General features: G+C 38.7%; 1 protein-coding gene across 2 annotated transcripts in view; it reads right to left on the reverse strand.

The window, feature by feature from the left end:
- ptpa (protein phosphatase 2 phosphatase activator) overlaps nt 1–23,109 on the reverse strand; it is a 26,306-nt gene continuing 3,197 nt past the window's right edge. For both annotated transcript variants that reach the window (XM_077542289.1, XM_077542288.1), the window contains exons 5-10: nt 21,441–21,558; nt 19,558–19,657; nt 19,216–19,340; nt 15,789–15,889; nt 7,702–7,809; nt 1–1,170 (exon numbers count right to left, since the gene is read on the reverse strand). In XM_077542289.1, coding sequence (XP_077398415.1) covers nt 1,096–1,170; nt 7,702–7,809; nt 15,789–15,889; nt 19,216–19,340; nt 19,558–19,657; nt 21,441–21,558 — 627 coding nt within the window. In that variant the 3' untranslated portion in view covers nt 1–1,095. The remainder of the gene's footprint in view (nt 1,171–7,701; nt 7,810–15,788; nt 15,890–19,215; nt 19,341–19,557; nt 19,658–21,440; nt 21,559–23,109) is intronic.

The following is a 23,109-nucleotide window of genomic DNA, read 5'->3' on the forward strand; positions in this document are numbered from 1 at the left end:
GAAGGTGCACACAAAGGTTTATTAGGTCAGGACAAATTAATGCAAAAATAAGCACAAGAAGCAAACACATGGTCTTGCATATGTTCGCTCTTTAACATTTTAAACAGACAAGATGAAGTGATTGAAAAACTTTGGAATATGAGCAACATAACTTGATCAGGCATAAGTAATCCGGGGGGAGAAACAGACTTAAAGGTGAGATGACAACATTATAGACAGACCAGTTTCCTCAGCCCAGGTTTTATGTACTAATCTTTACCCTATTCAAATAATCTGACAAACAAAAAATGATTGTGCCTCCTTATTTATTACGGTACTTATTGTGCCTTAAATGTTAAGATGAATGGGAAAATAAAGGGGAAAAAAACATACAATGGGAAAGATATTAACATTTGGCTTTGAAAGCAATATAATAAAAATAACAAAAATGTTTATATTACATATGCGAATTAATGACTACCTTTTCGCTGTCATTACCTGCTCCAAAGTAAGCAAATCTGGAGGCAACTCAAGAATTCATTTAAAAAACATCCCCTCTAAAACAGAGTTTGATCCAAAGTTTATCCAGGATATAAATACGATAACAAGAATAGAAATATGATCAGAAAATAACAAATCCACAACAGATGGACGGTTTCAACATATTCACACCTAATACACAACTTGGGCGCTCACACCACAAAATGGCAGCGCTTGCATGAATGCAAGCAAAATCCATTGCTGTTGACTCAGACATCTGGATGTGGTTGGGAGTGCACCAGTGAAGGCCCACACGCCCTTTTTCTTACAATTTGGAAAGCCTGGAACACGACGAGAACGAACAAGTAAAGTTTTAATTTCAGAAAGAAGTTATAGCGTGTGTAGATGCTGATGCATGTGAAAGTTGGAGCTGTCAACATGTGCTTCGAACACTCAAGTTGCATTTCAATGTGAGGTCCAACAAGCCATCGTGACCACATTTGGGAGAATGGCGTTTGTGTCCAGATCTGCAGTGCTGTAAATCCATGACAAGATGTTTGACATTGGGAAAATGGTTGATCTGATGTGCTGGGATTGTGGTCGTTCCATCATGTTGCTTGGTTTGATCCAGGAGTGTCAAGGGTTTGATGGCTGGATCGACAGCAGGCTACCAAATTTGAAGTGCTGGATCACAGGGAACTTCTCCAAACACTAAAAAAAAAACGGTTGCAAATTGAGACGTTACCAGAAAAAAAAGAAAAACAAGTATACTTTATGGTAATTTTATACAGTGTGTCAGCTAAATTTTCCAAACTGTTAAAATTATGCTATTGGTTCAGTTTTTATTCCAAACAATAACCCTTTTATCCCTCGCCCATATATGAATGGGTGGGCTGTGTCAGAGAGGGCATCCGGTGTAAAAACGGTGACAATCAAATCATGTGAACGAGTTGCCCTGGCGACCAAACAGGGTCAAAAATCACCTTTTCATTTTGTTCGTTTGGTGTAGTTCCAGGTGAAACAATGCGAGTGGCTACCGCTTAACTTGTACTGTTTGGACTGCGTATAAGAGTCCATGCTCTATAGGAGCAAACAACTATTGAGTCACTGTATGTGCAAAACTCATTGTGAGCTCATATACATGGTGAGTAATATTGTGGGCAATATGACTGATCCGACATTCAAAATGTAACCTTCTGCCATGGTGCATTGAAAGTCCTTTATCTCCACTTGACGTATTTTGATATATGTATATATTTCAAACTCACACTACAAACTTGACTTTGGAAAATATGATTGAGCAGCACGTCTACAAACAGATCTTGTGGCATTTGCTTGGTTCAGTGTGTGAGAAGAGGTGACAATAGTTTTGGTTTTAGATGCAATCTTTTAAGTTCTCTGTGCTCAGTCAAAAATAAAACCTGTCCAAAATCCATTTCCCAAACGAACAATTTTTAACAGTAAACCAAAATGCAAGAGTTTGATCATTTTGAAGTTAATTGTTATCCTTAAAAGGGAACAATTTACAAGTCAGTTGACTTCTTAATTGGTTTCAAGCCTACTAGAGGTCTGGTTTCACTAATTCCACTGTAGTACTCGACTGTCGGTTGTGCCCTGTTAATTACCTACATTTTCTAATAAAAACACAGAATGATTTAGCTATTTGTTTACAAGCAGGGCTGGTTTGGCACACAAAAAAATGAAATAGGCCCTGGCATTTTGACTTAGACTAGCCCACAGAACTCTCAATGCATTAATGGGCTGCGCCTTCTAAATTGTAGGCTATTCTCTTGGGGTTAAAATGGAGGAAAATAATAATCAAATAGCACCGTATTGTCCCCAAAGGATGCCGGCCCACCGGGCAACTGCGCTACAATGTATGCCAGATGGCCAGTCCAGCCCTGTCCTTTTAAGGAAAACAATTGTGGCGGCTGTGACTCAGGGTGTAGAGACGATCGTTCAGTAAACAGAAGTTCGGCTGTACGATCCTCGCTCTCCCCAAGTCATATGTCGTATCCTTGGGCAGGGCACTTCACACACGGTGCCTCCAGTGCTACTCACACTGGTGTATGAATGGTGCAAATATTTGGTGGTAGACGGAGGGGCCGTAGGCGCACACTGGCAACCACGCTTCCGTCAGCCTGCCCCGAGGCAGCTGTGGCTACTTAAGTAGCTTACCACCACCAGAGTGTGAATGTGTGAGTGCATGAATAATGTATACATTCCATTGTAAAGTGTCTTTGAGTGTCTAGAAAAGCGATATATAAATCTGATGCATTATTATTATAAGACATTTTAGAGACTGAAAATGGGGGAACACCAAAACTAAATCAAGAGTTTTCACTTCCACTAAATGACCTTGTATGATCAAAACGGTTTTGTTTCTTTGTGTGTTTACAGATGTTTACAGATATCAAAACACTCTCCATTTACATATAGTGGCATAAACAGCCTGGTTCATTTGCATACCGTGCCTGAAGGAAGTACAGTAATACAGTACAGTAGGAAGTACAGTACACAGAAAGTGCTTATCCTCCCAGTCTTATCCATAAGTGTATTTTTAATAGTCCACTCCCTCTCAGCATCAGCATAGAGAGAATTTGAGTAATGGCAGTTAATGTGTCTCCACTGGTAAAAGTAAACGCATACTTGGTGGAGAAGCGTTATCAAGCTTATTTATTTATTTTATTTTTAGCATTTGACATGCACGCGCACACAACAGCACTGTGCTCCAACCTTCATGAATGAATGTGATGTTTTGCACATATCCTCTGATTTAGAGCTCTCAGGTTTGTAGCTTTCAAAGTTCGCAATAGCGATTAAAAAATTGAGACATGTTTTTAAAAGTTTGCACTCCTAAAAATAGTTGAGTATACATGGGATCAACACATCACAATTTGTACCGTATTGTGTAAGATGGGCCTGAATTTGATAACACTCCACACCAGCAGCAGTGTGTATTTATGGCACCACTACTGTGGCCAGCGGAAAATACATTTTGCTTACTTTTGGATAAGCCCTTGGAGAACAAGCAATTGGTGTTTCCTTACAGAAAGTGATATTGCCAACTATTGGCAAGGCATTCATACTCTTCATTGTTTTTTTCTGAATGTAAGTTATTATTATCTCATCACATGTAAAAGGTACTAGGGACAAAACAATCTCATTTGTTTACACCCAAGTTCGAGCCCAAGTTGATTCATTTTGAACTCTGGTACCATATCTCGGCAATGCATTATGAAAAATGTGTATTTCAGAAAAAAAAATACAATCTACAAAATCAAATAATAAATGTAGTGGCAAATAAAGTTCTTAACTGGCCAATGATCCAATTTCACACAGTGAAAGACTACACGAGTAAAACTAGCACGGTTAACTCCACTTCAATCAACGGACATTGACAATTGGACGCATTAGATATGTTGCTTTTTTTCCCCCTCAATTAACTCACCCGGTAATGCTTGGTTAAAGGCCTCGATACACAAAGCCGACATCAGCCAAATGTGTCCAATGCCAACCACCTGTGACGTCGGCAAGTCACACCACATGTGAGAACCTCCCTACCATCGGCGGCGATAGTCACTATTACTTACTACTTACGATGTACGGCAATCAGAGTGATTGATGAGTAATATAAAACAGATTTTTTTTTTTTTATAAAAAAAATAATTAATAAATGTTTCATTTATATATATATATATATAAAACGTTCAAAGACAACAAACATGAACATTTTACCGTGATAATGTTTAAACTATTTTCTGAAGTTTTTTTGTTCGTGTATGCTGGATCCACTTGAAGTTTCAGAAAGATACAGCCAAATGGGGAAAAGAGGTACAATTTCTCAAGCTGTGGAGTGGGCCTTTGAGATGAAGAGATCAGAGCTCACAAATGAATCCAAAGCTTCAAACTATCTCCATCCAAATGTGTCATTTCATGTCTTTGGAAACATTAGCCCCTATCAGACCGAAGAAGCACTGGATCCTGCTTTCCCCAGGCCGAGTAAAACTCAGCCCGAAACCTTGTGTGGGGCCAGCAAAGGGAGTGAGGAATGCGAGTCTGCTGATGGTTGCTCCAGGCTTGGAGGAAGGTCGGGAAAGAGGGAGGGGTGGATTTAATGAAGGGAATGGCAGTGGAGAAGGGGGAGGGGAGGCAGACAGCTTGGCCCCTCAGCTCTTTGGGAAGACTCGCAGGCTGCTCTGGAAAACACAGGATGTGGGCATGCAGGCGGGAGAAGGCTTAGACATCCCCCCCATACCCCTCCCCCTACCGCCCACACACACGCACACAATTCCATTCTCTCCATTCCTCTCTTAACCCTTCCCTGCCTCTTCTCTTGCTTGCAGATGGTTAAGGGCTTGAGTTTCTCTAATGCCATTAAAAAAAAAAAATCATGAGAAAATACTTCAAAATGAGACTAAACTAAATTTACTGAGACCTGAGAATTTTCAACAAGAAAGAAGGATTACAAATACTTCTCATGAAACATCATAAGACGATGCAATATCCCCAACTACAGTACAATGACAATTTACATGACCATTCTTTCTGTTTTAGGCAGAAAACGTCCAAAATTAAAATGAATCCAAAACCAGAAGCCAAATGTTTTTTTTTTAATTTGCTGACTAAAAATAGGTAGACATTGAGATATTGCAGACAAATACATCTCCACCGCTGACAATAAATCTCAATTAAAAGTAGCCACTTTCACACCAAATGCCCAGTTAATTAGCGCATCAAAGTAGAGCCGGGATTTATTTGCCTGTTCACATAGCAGTTGCGGCTTGCCTGATTAAAATAATTAGATGCGTGGTAACGTCAGTAACACAAAGGGGTATTGGAAGCGAGTCTTGGGTGCTAAACTTCACACTGCTTGTGGCAGTCAGTATCCCGCCTGTTACAAGCCCTCAAAATCCTGGTCAACCCTACCGAACCCTATCAATACTTACCCACAGGACGGAGAACCGGGAACGCAAAGTTAAGAAAAATAGGGGTGGCCTATATGGCTTAAAAATTATATCAAGATACTTCAAGGACATTTGCGGTGATATTTTTGACGATATGAATAAATACAAAGAAAACACAAGCCTTGAGAAGTTAGTGGCCCCCATAACTGTTTGTGCTCTTACAAATTGCACGAGTCAAGAACGTCCATTATTTTCTCCTGTGTGATTGATCTTCGTGATGTAGAGGCAAAAAAAACACACAGATGAAATGCTATCAGCCAGTTTGTGTTGTCATGCTTTGCACATCGCAAGCAAATGTGTTGTTGAAAAATGTTTTTCCCTGGGATCGTTTAGGCAGTGGTTATTTTGCCGTGAATGTCTCTGATTGGTCAATCAGAGGAGCAAGATATGATGGACACGCCTCAAGAGCACTTAGCTTAGCGGTTAGCATCCCAAAGTCACATCAATTAGGAGGAGAGTTGCCGGTCACGGGAAAATAACAATCGCACATTGTTTATCTTGGCCAAACAATATGTGACCACTTAGAATCGTGTATTATAGTACAGGTATTATCTAACCAGGGTCTGCTTTTTTTTTGTCATAAGGAGTGTGTCTAATAACAAGTGCTTCAGCAATGCTCGGTTGTTCACGTTTATGCCGAACAAAACAAGCTGTTTTCATGTCCTCCTCAGGTGTCTTTAGCCTGCACAAATTTGGCTGTGTCATAAAGCTCTAGTATGTTCCTCCTCAACTTTAAAGGTAACAGTATTCCTGCATAATTTGTAAACAATTGTATTTTGCATCATATCCTGACCTCTTGTAACCAAACAACCTCCACACTACAAAGGTAGCTCTCATTTTAGGCACTAAATCCTCTTTTGAGGATGAAGACGCGGCAGAACTGGCTGCCAACGTTGTCATGTTAGTTGTCATGCTGTAGCGAACAACTCATGTATGTCCAAAGGGACACGATGACATATGAGGTTACGGATAAAGTCATCACATCCCTACAGTTTCAATTTTGCGATATTTAAATTTTTTACCACCCCCCACAAAAAATACATAGCTCCGTTAATTATCCAATAAGGTCACATCATTGGAGCATGTTAATGAAATGAATGGAGAAGTTTTTTTCCCCCATAGGTATTTTTGTTTTTTTCCCATTACATTACTGAATTGACAATGTTGACCAATCAATGGACTGTGTCGAGCTCAGAGGTCTCCAAGTCCAGTTCTTGAGAGCCCCTTTCTAGCCTGTTTTCCATGTTTTCCTCCTCCAACACACCTGAATCAAATAATCAGATCAACAGCAAGCTTTGCGAGGCCTGATCATAATCCGGATTACTTGATTCAGGTGTGTTGGAGAAGAGAGAAATGGAAAACAAGCTGGATAGGAGCTCTTGAGGACCGGGCTTGAAGACCCATGGTCTAGCTAAATCCTCAATGGCAAACAGCATTGCAACAACCTGGGACAGTATATTCGGAAAATTATGTTAATAAAAAGTCTTTAAACTGTGCAAATGTAAACCAACTACAAACACATTATTCAGTATCCACATGAGGCTAAATAGTGTTGAAGGAGAAGGGTGGCTCCTTTAAGAGAGCAAGGCATGTATGCTGTGGGTGAAACCAGGAAGGAGGGGGAAGCAGACAGGAGAGCAGAGTGCAGCAGGGAGTAGACAGCTACCAGGAACAGCAAGTCAAAGTTAACAGAATGTGAGCACACTCTGGACTGGAAAATTCGACATGCTAAGAAAAGTGACCTGGAAATTAGCAGAACTGCTCGTTCAGAGACGCACATCTCCGATGTGCGTGTGGCTAATTCAAAACCTTCCTTTGAGGTAATCTCAAGGAAACTTATTCCAGTAAGAATTCTGATCTCACCCTTGTCTATGTTTCCAGCAAACTATACAATTTAGTTCACTATGTTAGATTTTGGAACATAACAAAACACGATTCTAAGTGTGACATCATACATGGTATCAACAGTATTTTTTTCATGTTCTGTATGTATGGAAATGAGAATTGTCCATGTTGACCAAAGAAAAGCCAAATATGTGCCTAACTATTGGTGCTGTGCCCTGTTCAACAAAGCATGGGTTAGCCCTAGGCCATGTTTCCACCAAGGGGGGCAGGTGTATTCTGTTCTCATCGGTGTGACTGGGATGAGTAAATTGTACGACAAAACTTAGATAACATTTCAATGAAGCATGATGGAGTCATTTAATACAAAGGGCAATTATCTTTAAGATCCTTGATATAAGGGAGAATTAGAGAGTAAAATGAGTAAACTCACCTCAGCTTTGTACATTCTAATCAGACCCTGGTTGACTTTGGACCAGGAAGGAACAGCACTGATGTTCCACAGCTGGTTGGAGTGTTCAGCAAAAGGACCTGTCTTCATCTAGAAAATTCAATAAAAGATGGAAGACAAAATATAAAACACTGCAGGTATGGCTCTGCTACACTGCATTATAGAGTGGTCATCTCCCATCCGTGAGGAGAAATTTGCCGGGATACAAAACTGCACTGGCCTCATAACAGGCAGCAAAATGTGTACCACTAAACTACCACTCCTTCAAATCATAATACAAAATACATTTAGTGGCTATAAAAAAGGCCACACACCCCTGTTTCATATGCTAGTTGTTAGTGATATGAAATAACGCTATAATAAAATAATTTCAAAAGTTTTTCCACTATTAATGTGACCAGTGCCGTGCTGTCAAGACCTTCAAGAACTTCTCTGGTGGCTTATACACTATCAGAATTATTGTCTTCATTTCACGACATGTGTCTTGGCTTCGCAGCTTCTAGCCATTTGTAGTTTTTTTGTGTTTTTTTTTTGTCCAATCACAGCTTCAATGTGTTGCCATGCAAATATTAGTTGCCCAAGGCCTTCAGAATCCCAAGTGCTAGCGTCGATCACACACACAGTTGAAATTGCTGTTTCTCTTTTTAACCACTCATATTTTAGATTCACCACAGCACCCTAATCAATACTATGACTGATGTCGGCATTTTCCTGTCCTCTGATAGGTTCAGATATGTTTATCCCTCTAATTGGTTGAGCTTAAAATGTCCACCAAAGATTGATTAACAGGAGAGGACAGAGTTTCCACATGATCAGAGATCTCATTGCTCAAAGATATCACTCAGTAGACTGGTACAAAATAATTTCCAAGGAATTACATACACTATGGAACACTATGAAGACAGTCATAAGCTGGAGAAAATGTGGCACAATAGTAATAGTAAAACTAGACGTCACCTCCTTAACTGAATGAAAAGATGAGATTTAAAGAACTGAAGGAATTTCAATCAACTACTGTCTTTTTAGTACCAATTAGACAACAATTTGCCACCTTCTTCATATGACTGACTTTAATTGTACTAGGCATTTAAAACATCTAAAAGGTGGCCAATTGCAGAAAATTTACATAATATTTATATGTATGACGCTTTTTTTGTAGTTTGGCTTGGCAACAGTTACTTATTTGTATTGTTTAGGCAGCACCGATTACCATATTTCGATGAAATCTGGCTCACATTGACGGTGTATATCTATCTGCTCTGTCCATTTACGACGAAGGGTACATAGGCAGATATTGAATACATTTTTTCAGACACATTAGAAAGAAGCCTAATTTCAATCTGAGGGTATATGATTTCAGAGGTGCCCCTCCCTGTACCCATTTACCAGCTAACGGGTAAACACTTGTGCAAAAAAGAAAAAAAAAAGATTAGAATTTTGCTCCCTAAACTATTACTAGTTTTAATCCAGTATGTGAGCAAACTAGTTGTGTGTTAATATTAGGGTCCACAGAAAGACAATGCTTGTGTCAAAATTCACAAGACTGGGTTTTGAAAGGCCATGAAAACAAGCTCAAAAACCCAAATATGCTGTTATTCAGGTTTTCAAAAACCAGAGAAAGACCCCTTTTTTAACCCAAAAACTTGTTGATATCAACGCGGTCGAAATAACTCGATTGAACGAGAGGCATTGGTTTCCTCTTCTGCGCATGCTGTGTTTGCAAGGAATCTTGGTCTTTTGAGTACATAAAGTACTTGTATGCGCGGCTGTCCCATGCACTATCCACAAGAGAAATATACAGGCAGAGATAAACAAAAATGGCGGAAGTTTGACCCAGTGCAACAATACACTTTTGGAGCAAGGAGGAAACTGACTACTTTACTAGTACGGTGGTGAGTGATATGACAATATCTCTTATTGACGGTAGAAAATGAGAAGCGGAAACGGCGTCAACTTGCGTCATTGTGCTGTCCCCCAAAGGGATCAATAAAGTCAAGTCTAAGTCCAAGTCCGCGCGTCGCAGTTTAGACCGGAGTCGATCACCTAACCATGTACGGAATTCCTCTGTCCACTCACACATGTAAACAGGTTATTCTGAATCGTTCAAAAACTGGAATTTTGACCTTAACCTGAATAATGACAGTATGTAGTCATTGAGGTTGATATGTTCAGTTTCCAAAAAGGAATACACTTAACTCATTCAAAAAACATATGCATAATTTTAATACTTTGTCCTTCACTTCCCAAAACATATTTATACATTTTTGTTTTTTTATGCTAGAGCATACAGAAGGCTTTGATACAGCTTCTGACATGAAGAGGTTGCTTAAAGCAATGGTAGTTATAACAAAAAACGGTCAGGTGGCAGCGGAGTATAAGATATCAGCCAGGCCATGTTGCAACAAGATATTTTTGCCAGTGTTTTCAACAGGAATGTTAATAATGATGAAACTTAGCTATATTCTAATGCCAATTGCTGCAAAACAGAAACAAATATACTTCTTTTTTCCTGATGAAAGATCTTTTTTTTTGGTAGCAATAGAACACAATATTCTGTGGGCCTTGCAAAATCAGTCAAAATCCAGTAAAACAGCCGGGAGTGAAGTGGGTTGCTTCAGTGAAAAGGGCTGGGAGTGAATGAGTTAATGGAAACGTGACTGACAATTTAACTGTTTAACAATTAGTAATGAATAAGAAACATGGATTAGTTGTAAACTGCACTTATATCTAAGTATGTAAACTCATGTGTACGACTTGAAAATAAAAATCAGGTCTTTGTACTTTCCTCAGTAATGACGGTCTGAAATGATGTACAGAATATACAATTTTAAGTAATGAATTATTTTTGTTTTACAATTGACACACAACAAAGTACAAGTAGTACACTTTGATATCTTTGCACAGATATTCTGGTAAGCAGAATTGCAGGCTCAGCTCCAACACAGCTACCAATAAAGGAACTTGACTTTCAAGCACGGACATGTACAGACAAGCTGGTTACATATATATACTTCAGTCTAAGGCCCTCAACTATCCATCCATTTTCCAAACCGCTTATTCCTCACTACATCACAAATACATGATGAGAACCTGTTAATTGTCCAACTAAACTGGGACTTTTAAAAATATGCTGTGAGGGTGGGAACCAGGAGCATTTAGGTACGTAAAAGAGAAAGGTAATTTCAGTAAAAATCAAAATCTCAATAAACATGAAAAAAAGTGAATTTATGAATGAAGTTATATGCTATTTTCCAAATATCTTTTCCCGAGAGCAAAGGAACCCAAACCCAGACCCTGGGGCATCCATCTAACAACCCCCTCCTTTTTCCATTCCACCCCCACCGCTCTCGAGACTTTCCATGGCCTCGCATGAGAACACAAGGGGGGAGGGGCATGGAAGAGGGAGGAAAGGGGGGTGGAGACAGCCCATATTCCCTGGAGGAAGGAGTGATTCACAGCAGCATGTGGGGAAGGAAGTGACTCATGTTTAGGCTGATGCATGCACGCACACACATACACTGCATCCTTGTGTGTGAATTAAAAACTGAATTTGCGTTGTGTTGAAGTACCCACATGTGAAACAAAACAGGAATATAGTTCAGTAGACATGCTAACATTGAACAAAATGTGATAGAACCACATGTGAGGCAATTTCTCCCTCTTCCACATACAAAGACGGGGATTTAACACAAAAACAACAATAAACAAAAACTAGTTGAGGTAAAGTTAAATTCTTGGACAGTGATTTTAGTACTGGACATTCAAATTATATTTTTAACCTGAAGTAATATTAACTATTACTGTGCAGCCTCAAGTTACGAACTTAGCTGGTTCCCGGAGTCCATTTATGACCTCAAAAGTTCATAAATCAAGGTAATGTTTCTCATTGACATGAATGGAATGCAATTAATCTGTTCTAGCCCCTAAACCAAGTTAGTTTTTTTTAAGCAGGATGTGGTAAAAATAAAATAAAATGAGGCAATGTAGAACTAAGTAAAAATGCACTATAAACAAATATAAAAGAAAATATAAAACATTAAAAAAAAACTATTATTGCTTATTAGGACTACAGCTCCTCCATTGAAAAATAGTCTTCTTCCACAATAACAAAGGGATTCCATAACATTCTGATTCAAGTTTTTGTTGTTTTTAAATAGTGTGAGTTTCTTTTCTAATTCTTTAGTTGACTGTTTAGTGCCTTATTTACTTATTTGGCAAAAGTTCATGTCGACATGAGACCTACTTCCACATTTATTTATAAAATGCGGCTGTTTCTGGTATCTGTGATTGGGTTATAGATCCATCCACTTGCACATAAGATTGCTCTTATATCAAAAATAGTACATAAAGAAAAAAAAACAAAAAAACTTTTGTGTGCAACTCAAAGTGTTTGTAAAAAGACACGTTTGGGAACTCGAGATGTGCTTCTGCCAATAAGGGGAACCACTGACAAAAACACGGTATCATAAATGTCTTCTAAATATTATATGTTAGGCAACTACAAATGCATTGTCCACCATCCAAATGTTAATCATACAAGTTAATTCATACAGTACTGTGCAAAAGCCTTTGGCCGATCAGCCTAACATTGAAACTTTTCAGTGCTTTTTAAATGACTAAAATAATTAAATAATCAATCACTTGTACAGCCGACAGATGATTATAAAACCAATGTCCTGATAAGATAAAACAAAGAAATTATTTTAAGATTCTTAGGCCTTGATTTCCCATGCATGAATGAACTTGTGGGGTTTTATTGGTAACACTGAACCAATCAAGGAATGTTAAAAAGATTTACTACATAAAATGTTGAAAAAGAAAGGTGGGAATAATTTGATGTTTGCATGAATATGAATAACATTTCAACTCTGATTTGAGAAAGCAAAAATTGCAATCACAAAGAAAAACATGTTTTATAAAATATATTCAGGTAGCAGCAAGGTAGACAGCCATGAGTGAGGAGATGCGGTACTGTGAATGTACAGGCATTAAAATGCAGGCTGCCATATTTTAGTATGAAGGTGAATTTGAACTTTTCAAGCTGCTAACGAGATATGAAAGTAGCCTAGTCACGCCCCTCACAAATGTGCAAGCGACCTGCACTGTACGTAAAACATGCAGTGTATACAAGCCGACGTCAGCTATGACTGCTACGTTTGTAGCATGGCAAATTCATGTTGTAAAGTTGCAAACACTACATGTTACCAGTTTCATGCTGTTATTTGGGGAATGCACAATCAACTCAAATTAAGAGATGTGATGACGATACCTGACGACCCTGTGAGAACAGTGAGGTTGGCAGTGTGTTTTCCAAGCCCAGCGGTGCAGCTGTCCATGTAGGACACAAGTATTCCATATGTTTACCCTTGATTTGTTTCCAGAGCTGTCCAATTACTTATTTTTTTCCTTTTTTTTTGATAAACATGCACAGCAATGATTGACAGGCTCCAGTCACACTTTCTGTCACAACAGTCTCCATTAGGTTATTCTTATCTCGGCGTGAGAAGTTTAAAAATAGCAATAAAAAAAAAGAGGCATACGATTGGGTCAGAATGGGATGATTTTTCAAAAGGTAATTTTAATAATATTCTCCTGTCAAGTCATACAGTTTAAACAATAACATATACTTCAGTTTAACATATTTAACTGAAATATGCCTCCAAAGTTTCAAAAAACAATTTTATAACTCATGAGAGCAATGTTATAATAGCAGCACAATGTGCGATTAATGACTTATGACAATTACTTGGAAAGTCTATACTGGGGGAATTCCAGTCGCAACTCAGCAGACACGTGCACGTCAAAATTGAGCAGTAATACATTTAATGATAATGCATATATTTGTGGAGACTGGGGTAAGTGGTATTTTACAATTTTAATAATGTGCAGAATTTCACAAGTTACATGTTCAAGATTAGATAGCTCTTAATATGAAGAGAAAAATGCACTGAGCTGTCACCGTCTTACAAATGCAATTATGCCATCTAGTGGCAGAAAAATGACCTCAACTTAAATCAATATCACTAATTTTTTTACAGTACAGAATACATAATTAAGTACATAATCATTTTTAATAAATGTTAACTCAATTTGACGAATTATTATGAAATTACTGTATCAATGATGAAAATATGCAGCCATATTTCTATTAGTTTAACATCTCCCCCCTCCCCCCCCACACACACACTTTTATGGTAGCTAACAAGAGTATGATATTAGAGTAGAATAAAGTGTTCCCGTTGTGGAGCTAACTTGCTGGGTTCAGTTGAGCTCATATTGAGAAAAGGGGTTTGGCTTGTTTAGGCCCAGTGGGTGGGTCAAGGACTTCCCTCCCAGAATCAATAATATCAGCAAATCAAGGCAGTACCTTAGTCAATTAGGCAGTCACTTGTTTGAAGGACATACCGGTATATATTTTTTTGTTTGTTCCTGACACAGTTACCTCAAACATTGAAAGCGGGACAGTTGGACAAGTGTAAAATAAAAGGCACATTTCAAACTGTGTCCTGGAAGTCCATCTGTGATGTATGGATTAATCTATGAAAGGTAGTAAGCGTAACATGGAGACCACTTTGACACAGCAGCCCCCTTTCAGAACTGTGAGGAGGGCGGAACAGGTCAAACGGGAAGGAGGAGAATGAGGGAAGGAGGCAGTGTGTCTGAGTGGGAAGGAGGAAAAGGATGTAGCATGGTCTCCCAACACCCCTCCCCTCTACTTCCCTCCCCTCCTTTTCCTCCCAAAAACAAAAACAAAGCGTACAGTTCCTGCACTGGCACATTACCAAAATAATCCATCTGCTTTCCCCTGAATAAACCCCTGTCTCCTTTTTCCTGGATTTGCTTCATAGCTAATTCCATATAATGTATTTGCAAAAGCTACATGATCCAGATGATATATATTGTGATTCTAAATGTTAAAATAAGTCAATGGAGTGAAGCAGTGATGGAATAGAAATAAAACAATGTAGATACAAAGTTAAATGGCATAACTGAACCACACAATAACCTTAACTAATAAGAGACCTCCACGTGTTATGATCCCCATTTGAAACAGAGTGGCTTTTACTCACCAACTGTGCTTGTGAGAGAAAAAAAAAGGCCCATGGCTAGCTTTCGTTGACGCATTTGCTGGGCTAAGCGGATTGGTTCTCAAAGCAGGCTGGGCGTGCACCGGTAGCCAGCGTCATTAGATTGCTGTGCATTTGCAATCTTCATACTAATATGTTTTATCAGTTGAGCTTTGATTTTACTGAAAATGTGTACAATGCGAGCATACTTAATTTAAAGAATTTAAAATATTTTTCTTTTTTTTTGTAGCAAGCAACATTCAAGCCACTACTGGAATGTCCAATGCACATTTGTCACCCTGTTTCCGCAACTAAATGCTGCATTAAAATGATTAAAATTACACTGTTTTGTTTGGAGTTTATGCTCTTTTTAGTCTTTGAAATGTTCCCTTTTTTTTTGGTCTGAGTGTGTGTGTGTGTGTGTACGAGCAGTCTTATGTCTACATATGGACACTATAACCAAAAGCTTATCTACAAGTATGTCAATTAGAACTGCATACACTTTAAATGAATTAGCACAATGAGAAAAAAGTACATGGGTACAAATCATTCGGCTAATTAAGAAATCATCACAAATCACCCCGCAAACAAAATTTGGACATTGGAAATGATGTCCAATCAATGTCCCTTTAACACTGTATAACAAAACACATCTGCATTAAAACATACGTATTTTGTAATAATGATTATTGCGGTGTAAAGTGGGCATACTCTGAAGTCTGAATGATGTTTTCATGAGCACTGTAAAAATGAATGAAGTATTGAAGAGCATTTAGCACACAAAAAAACCCTGAACTTCAAGCATGACATGAGTTGAGTTTCTGCAATGAGGTGTAAAAGTATCCCTTAAATACCATTACTGAATAAATGCTAGATTCAAATATCACACAATAAGCACATTCTCAATTTGACAGATTGTAGAAAATATTGATAGCTACTAAGGTGTTATTTTGGTCAAATGTATGTATGCTTGTGAAAATGCCAAGAGTTTTATTGTCCCACCTCATTTATGAACTTGATGCAGTCCAGAAACATGTAGTCTTGCTGATGTTCGTTGACCACCCTCTCATCAACAAAGTGCCGAGGTTCGAGGGTTGGGTGATCTATGGGAGAGAGTGTTGCAATTTTATAGATTTGCCATCAGGTGTCACTATTTGTCTTCTCGTTGCCCCAATTCAACACTCACATTTCAGAGGTTAGGTTGGAGATCTACAATACATTGAAGTAATTACAATCCTTACTTCACCCACCCACACTTTCTACATTGCAGTGTTATTCAATATTAATTCAGTCACAACTCTCCAATCAGCAGCAAATGATGACAAGAGTAACACGTTATTTAACCAAAAGAATGTACAATAAAAGTATTTATAGTAGATACTTTGCTGCAACACTAAAAATAAACTCTGCTCCTTCCATGAATTTTGATCAACCTTGAATGAACTTACACCACTTGTGCTGCACATGAGTTGGAATGGCACACAGCATTTTAAATAAGGAAACAGATGACAATAGTACCGTACAGTAGAACACAGCAAAAAGCAAGGCATAAGGTCGAAATAAAAGGTGGGCTCAGAGATGGAACTGGTAGAGACCTGGACAAAAATCTGCTTTATCCAATGTTCCCAAAAGCATAGCAGTCTCTATCCATAAAAGGCAGCAGTTTGTGACAAATGGTCTCTTCCTAGAGCAGGGGTTTGCAACATTGATGATTACAGCCTCATATTGTATGTTTTGTCCATCACGTTTATTTTTGATCGAATGTAGGCTACTTAATGTCTTTGAGGCAGTTGACTATAGTGTTGTCCCAACTAACGTTGCCCAAACCAACTAATTGGCTTTTGAACACAACTAACGCACACATGACAAGAAAACAAATTAACAAGGGCCTCTTCGGATTCTCGTTTTTGCCTAGGAAATGTCCTTTCCTATCCAAGCGAGGTGACTCTGAACTACTTGGAGTATAGGAGCATTCAAATTCTAAAAATGTTTAGGAAAAGTTGCTAGCCAAGATTACCTCTGACCAACCTTTACGAAAGGATACACATTTCTTTACGGCAACAATATTTAAAGCAACAGGGCACCAACGTAGTTGACAGACTACGCAAAGATGTTTAAGTTTCATGCTCAACACTTTAAAAATAATGTTAAAAAAACACAAAATTTTAAACAAATAATAATACAACTTTTTGACATAAGATAGTCATTGAAACCAAGAAATATACGTTCAAAGCAAAACGAAAGGTGTGGTTCCACAGAAAAAGAAATACAATTATAAACACCTTTCCACTATTTATTTGTGAATGTGTGATTCCAAAATCACCCCAAAAAAATCATAATAGATCCTAGTATCTCTATTTTATTAATATTTTGCAGATAAAGTCTGCAAGTGAGAGACTTGCGTCATCAACACTTGCCGTCGCATGATGACAGAAAAAGTGGAGTCAAATTTGTGTGAAAGTGCGTTGTCCTTTCCTATGTTCGGAACGATGCACATTTTAATTTCTCCTTCACACAATGACGCAATCCAACAAAGGTTAAGCAAAGGTGGCATACATGTTCGGGGATTTAACCTTACAAAGAGGCCCTAAGTGTGCTTACTGTTCTTTTAGGGCCATATTCTCCCATATGCTTAAGTCAGAAAAGGCACATTGCTGCTCATTTTTTGGGCTGTGTATATTTTCCCATCGACCTAAAGTGTGTCAATTACGCACCTTCATGAAATGTACGCACTTGGGGTGGAGCGACGTTAAATGAGGGCGTCCCCTGTGAAATCTAGCGGTGCACGTATTTCCCCTTGCTCAGGAGGCTGTACGAAGGACTAGCGCCTCTTGAAGGTGAAACATAAAATTGCACATTTTTGATTCAATGAACTGCTACCCTGCTCCACTGGTGGTGGCCACGTCACGCCGGGCAGCTTCTAACTCATACTGGTGTCTTTATGAAGGAGCATTTACAGCCATTCTAATAGTGGCAAGTTGTGACTTAGATTTTGAAACATTTGTTGTAATTTGACATTTGCCGGTTGGTTGTGAAATCCACAGAGGGTGCTGCGCTCGCGTATCTGCCGTTGCTCGGCAACACTTAAACAGCCCACTCACTCACTTTTCAACTAATTCGACAGCTCCAAATATGCATTCAGTTATGATCACAATACTTCGATTAAATTACTTTTATTGTATTTATTAGATACAGAATGCAAAAAACACATGCTCCTTCAACGTTATTTGAGCCGCACACATCAGTATAACTTCCGGATCCATACGGAAGTCAAGTTCACACTTCTTTGGAGACTGCACCAGTTTTCGCCTGTTACGCAGGTGGGTGTGTCGGAAGAATAGACGAGAAAATCGTCGCACATTAAAAGTGTGTAGGATAGGCGCATTTCGAAATTGTCTTAAGCGTGACCGGGAGAATAAGCCCCTTAGTGACAGATATCTATTGTAATACCATGGCTGACCAGTGAGAAGCAGTAGTAGTGCAACAGAGGATCTAGGCCAGTGGTGTCCAAACTCAGTCCTAGAGGGCCGGACTCCAGCAGGTTTTGGATGTTTCTCTTCTCCAACACACCTGAAACTTATCAGTAAGCTCTGCATAAGCCTGATAACGACTCTATTTATTGGAACAGGTGCGTTGGAGCAGGGAAACATCCAAAACCTGCAGGACTCCGGCCCTCGAGGACCGAGTTTGGACACCACTGATCAAGGCCGTTGAAAAATACTAAAAAGAAAAAAAAGAAGCTAGGCTAGGTGTTAGCCTATCAAAGCAAAATGTGCTTATACTTCAAGCATATTCCTTCTTACAAGGCAGTTTTCTGTAAGAGCATTTAACTTGCATCATTTTTTTCACTTAAAAATACTAACAGGGAACTGTAACCTTATTTAGATTTTATTACAGTTACAACACAGACCGCCCAAAAAATAATATGATGTAATATGTGTCGGTTATGCATTTAAAAAAATCACTGGCTTTAAGATGGTGTTTTTTCAAGCTAACTTTTAAGTTATTTTATGAAAGCTTGCCAAGTCAAATATTCTTGTTCTATTGGCAGAATATTTGGTTACATTAAGTAATACATTCCTCATTTCATTTCTATATATGACGCCGAGTTTTTTTAATGAGTTACTCTTCTATTTGTGTCCAGCAACACTGAGTGTCAATGCCTGACTGAGAGCTAGCTGCTGACCAGAATAAATGATCAAGGGAGGGGAAAAAAAGCTTTGACGAGAAAGATTGACAAATACCGGTACCTATTGGTCCGGCTCCAAAAATCCTGTTTGAAGACATTAACTGTTCTAATAAAGCCAACTACCACTTGTTCATATGTTTTTTAAACAAACAGACAAACACACAAACAAAGCATTGTTTGTTGATGCCAGGAAAATATGAAATATTTTTTTTTTTCTATTTTAGTTGAAAATCTTCATACCAATAAATTGAGAGCTACCCCATATGAAAGGTAGAAACTGGAAGTCATCGAGGCCCCATACACCTTGGCTTCCAGCTGGTTCCATCCTGTAGGTCCTCTGAAGTTTTCGCATCACTGAGAGATACCTAGGCAAAAAGACATTCTAAATTAGTCATGATTTGAAGTGACGAGAGGTGATGATGAACTGGGAGAAAAATAAGCTTTGGAATTCAATGTATTTGTTTTCTTTGTTTTCAATTTTTTTAATTCTGGTTAAAGAAAACAATGGAAAGCTATGGATATGGTTGATTGGGTTAAATGGAATAACAAAGCAATAACACCAAGTCCGCAGTAACCACTTACTTGTTAAAAACTTCGAAAACAATAGCCAGCTGATCATCTACTTTAAGAGCTCCAACCTTGCAGAGACAGCAGAGGAATGCAGCAAAAGCAGCTTCATGACCTGAAAAGGAAAAACATGACGTGAGATGTGACCAGAAACTGTGCATGTGCAGTTTCACTCTGAGCCAAAAGGAATATGTTGCTCTTGAAAATTGAAATTAATTTCATAATTCATCTAGCCATCCATCAATCCAGTAAATTGCTATAAATTGTAATAGTCAGTAATTACCAATTGAGCATGTCAATTTTTCATACTGTACAGTAAATACACCTTTATCAATTTGATTTATGGCAGGTTCACATAAAACTCATGGAAGGCGTTTCTATCAAACCTCCTTGGTAATAACCTTGCCATCAAGCTGAATTATCGCGGTATTTGTTCACAAACACTACAAGAATCCATCTTGTACTGCTCCCGCCGATCAGTTCACACCTGACCTTTTTTAGGCCGGACCAATCAGGCGTTTTTTAGGGCGGGACATGCAGCTGTGACAAAACCAGGAAGCGCCGATGCCGGAAAAACAAACAAACGTAACATAGACGAATGCATGCCGCAATTAATTCTGTTCTCGCTGATTACTCACCGTGTTGAATGTTGAACAGCGAGAGGCACTTTGTGCATTTTTATCTGGTAAAGATGTCAGTGCTATTTTTTTCCTTTCGTAAGACGACATTTTCATCTGTTGTCATGATTGGTCAAAACAAACCTGCACAAGATGCCGCAGCGTCCAATCAACTCGAAGTATTGTAAAGAATGTCCCGCCTTTCGTGAGCAAATCACAGTAGAGCAGTCCCAGATTGATAATGTGAAGAACTCCCTTGAGTGGATCACAATTATCAATCTGGCTATTGCCAGGTTACCTTGGTGAACAATGTGAAATCAGTTTAACCAACCAACAACAGTAGTCAAACGCAGTACCGGCTGGGACACTGGCCCAATTTGTTTTCCTTGAGAAATAATGGCAAAAAAATAGTGTGTGCATCAAACTACTCATGAATTCCCCCACCCTGTTACTTGTCTTTTCAGATGTTGTGCTTGTTCTGAAAGTTGAAACACCATAAAGTTCCACAAGACTGCAGTAGATTTTCCTAATAGAAAAGTGGTGCTCTGGCGCCATCATGTGACATTTTGGTGCTAAGGAACTATTTTGAAGTGAAGGGAGGAGCTCAGACATGCAAAAGCTCTTTCTAATATAAAATGAGTGTATTGGCACCATCTTGTGGTTATCTATAGACAATTATGAAGCTTTTTAAGGGGGTGTCAATTACTTGTGGGTTTTTTTCACTATTTGCAGCAGGACAGCAGGCAGTTAGTGTATTCATGATTCTCAATCAAAACTGTTGCCAATATAACCTTTAACTGTGCAGTGGATCCCTATACGGGAATAGAGACGCAGCCCTCTGCCCCAGTAAATGTATTAATTTATGAATGTCCAACCGTAAATATGCGGTGGTGCACTGTGTGCAGACTATTTATAGGGGTATGTGTTTTGTCATTCTTATCATATGAGAGGAGAAATAAATTGACCAATGTTAATATGAAGAGGGACAAACCAAACATTCAGTCTTAACTTAATGACAAATGACAAAGCTATAATCATGGGACAAGATGGCAGTTCGAAAACTAAAATTTGGTGCAACTTAAGACGCTGAATTGTACGACCTCAGAGGCATTTGATATTTAGAGATCCAATACTTTGGAATGCACCAAAGCATTACATACCATTGTAGTGATATACATGTGCATAATCATAGCATAGTTCAGTCACATACTTTGTGCCAATCATTGCCTTTTGTTTTTGCAGAGCAATGCAAAAAAATACAAATAGAAAGAATGATAATACCTGTTCCGTAGTCTATTCTGGTGGAGTTGCCCACGGACTCTTTCAGGTAGACAGCTATCTCTGGAGCAGCGGCTTGTTTGTCAGCAGGTAGCACTGCTGACACCAAGGCTTCTGCTTCCTGCCGACAGCAACATTACTTAAGTTGCAAGTATCTACAAAAGATACTGAGCAGCTGCTCAGCCTGAGTGGGTCAATGTTAAGCTTCGTAAATTGGATGGGTGACTCTTTTCATACAAATGTTCTTAGGCTGTCTAGCTCTGAGGATCTATAAAATCTCAGCTAAAATTACTTGCTGTACTATGAACCTTAGGCTGTGTGCGATTTGTTGTTTTTTTTGCCCAAATGCGACCTGTATCTGATTTTTTTATGTCAGTCTGAATGGCTCAATTTCGATTTTTCAAATACAACCTGGGTCACTTTAATATGGGATATGTATCCAAATTTTTGCAATGCGACCTCAGTCTGAACGGCGAGGTCACATAGATCCGACCTATACATCATCAAAAGTACAATATGTGCTCCACATGGATGGGTTGAGCATTCGGGAGACATACGTGACTCTGCAAAGCTATTTTGAGTAACAGTTGTGACTTTATATTTGACTTTAATTTAATCCCACTTGAAACATGAAGCAAAAAGTTGTCATTTGTGGCGATAATAGTAATTCAGTCACGCTGACGTTTCATTTGTTACTTGTGGCAATGACGTGACATCAACTTTAGTAGACGCCTCCATGAAATGAGATCGGACAGGCTCACATTACTTTCCCAAAATATTATTTCTACCTCTTCCCGCATCGCTCCTGTTGTAAATATGAGGTAATAAAAAGATGAGCTCCAATGACGGACTTATAAAAGTCCATTCCGTAAACACAACATTGTGAGTGAAGTAGTCCCTTCTTCTGAACATGCAGGTCACTTTGAGGATGCATGTGGTTCACACAGCAGACAGACTGAGGTCAGAATTAATTCAACAATCAGTCAACATTCAATCGACCTTGAACATGACTGTGTTGAACTTGGCACATTCACACAAATTAAATTGCTTGTATGACATTACACGTCCATATCGCAGATTTACCACAGATTAATGGCATTAACATATGAATAAAGCAGAGATGTATCTACTCATTCACTGACAGCCGTTTTCAAAGCATATATCCCTATACTGTAAGCTGTTTTACAGTATTCTTATGACTAATCTTTCCAAAACCACAGAATATTGTGCTGTGGCAATATACTGTCTATAAACTGCTAAAACAATATCACAAGACCAACCAAAGCAAAGACTGCCAAACAGTTAACTTTCTTTTTTCACAAGAAAAATATTATATTAGAAACAGTGCAGAGCAGTGACTATAGCTGCATTTCCATTAATAGTTATGTTGAAATGACTACGCGTCTACTCACCGCCATAATTTACTCACAAACTTTCATATGAATATTATATATTTCATATGTACGCCTTTGTGTTTACTACTCTTCTACACATACGTCCCGCTTTTATGACGTCGCGCCCGCTCTTCGTTGATTGGATCTTTTCACTGTCTGTTTGGTAAGGTTTGTTTGTAAACACAGCTTAAAATATTGCGATATTGTGGTGACCTTCAACGGGGACTTGTATCTTTAAATGAGAGGTGGGATTTATACATGTTACCGGGTGCAAAGGG

The sequence above is a fragment of the Vanacampus margaritifer genome, chromosome 14, assembly GCF_051991255.1.
Source record: "Vanacampus margaritifer isolate UIUO_Vmar chromosome 14, RoL_Vmar_1.0, whole genome shotgun sequence".
NCBI lineage: Eukaryota > Metazoa > Chordata > Actinopteri > Syngnathiformes > Syngnathidae > Vanacampus > Vanacampus margaritifer.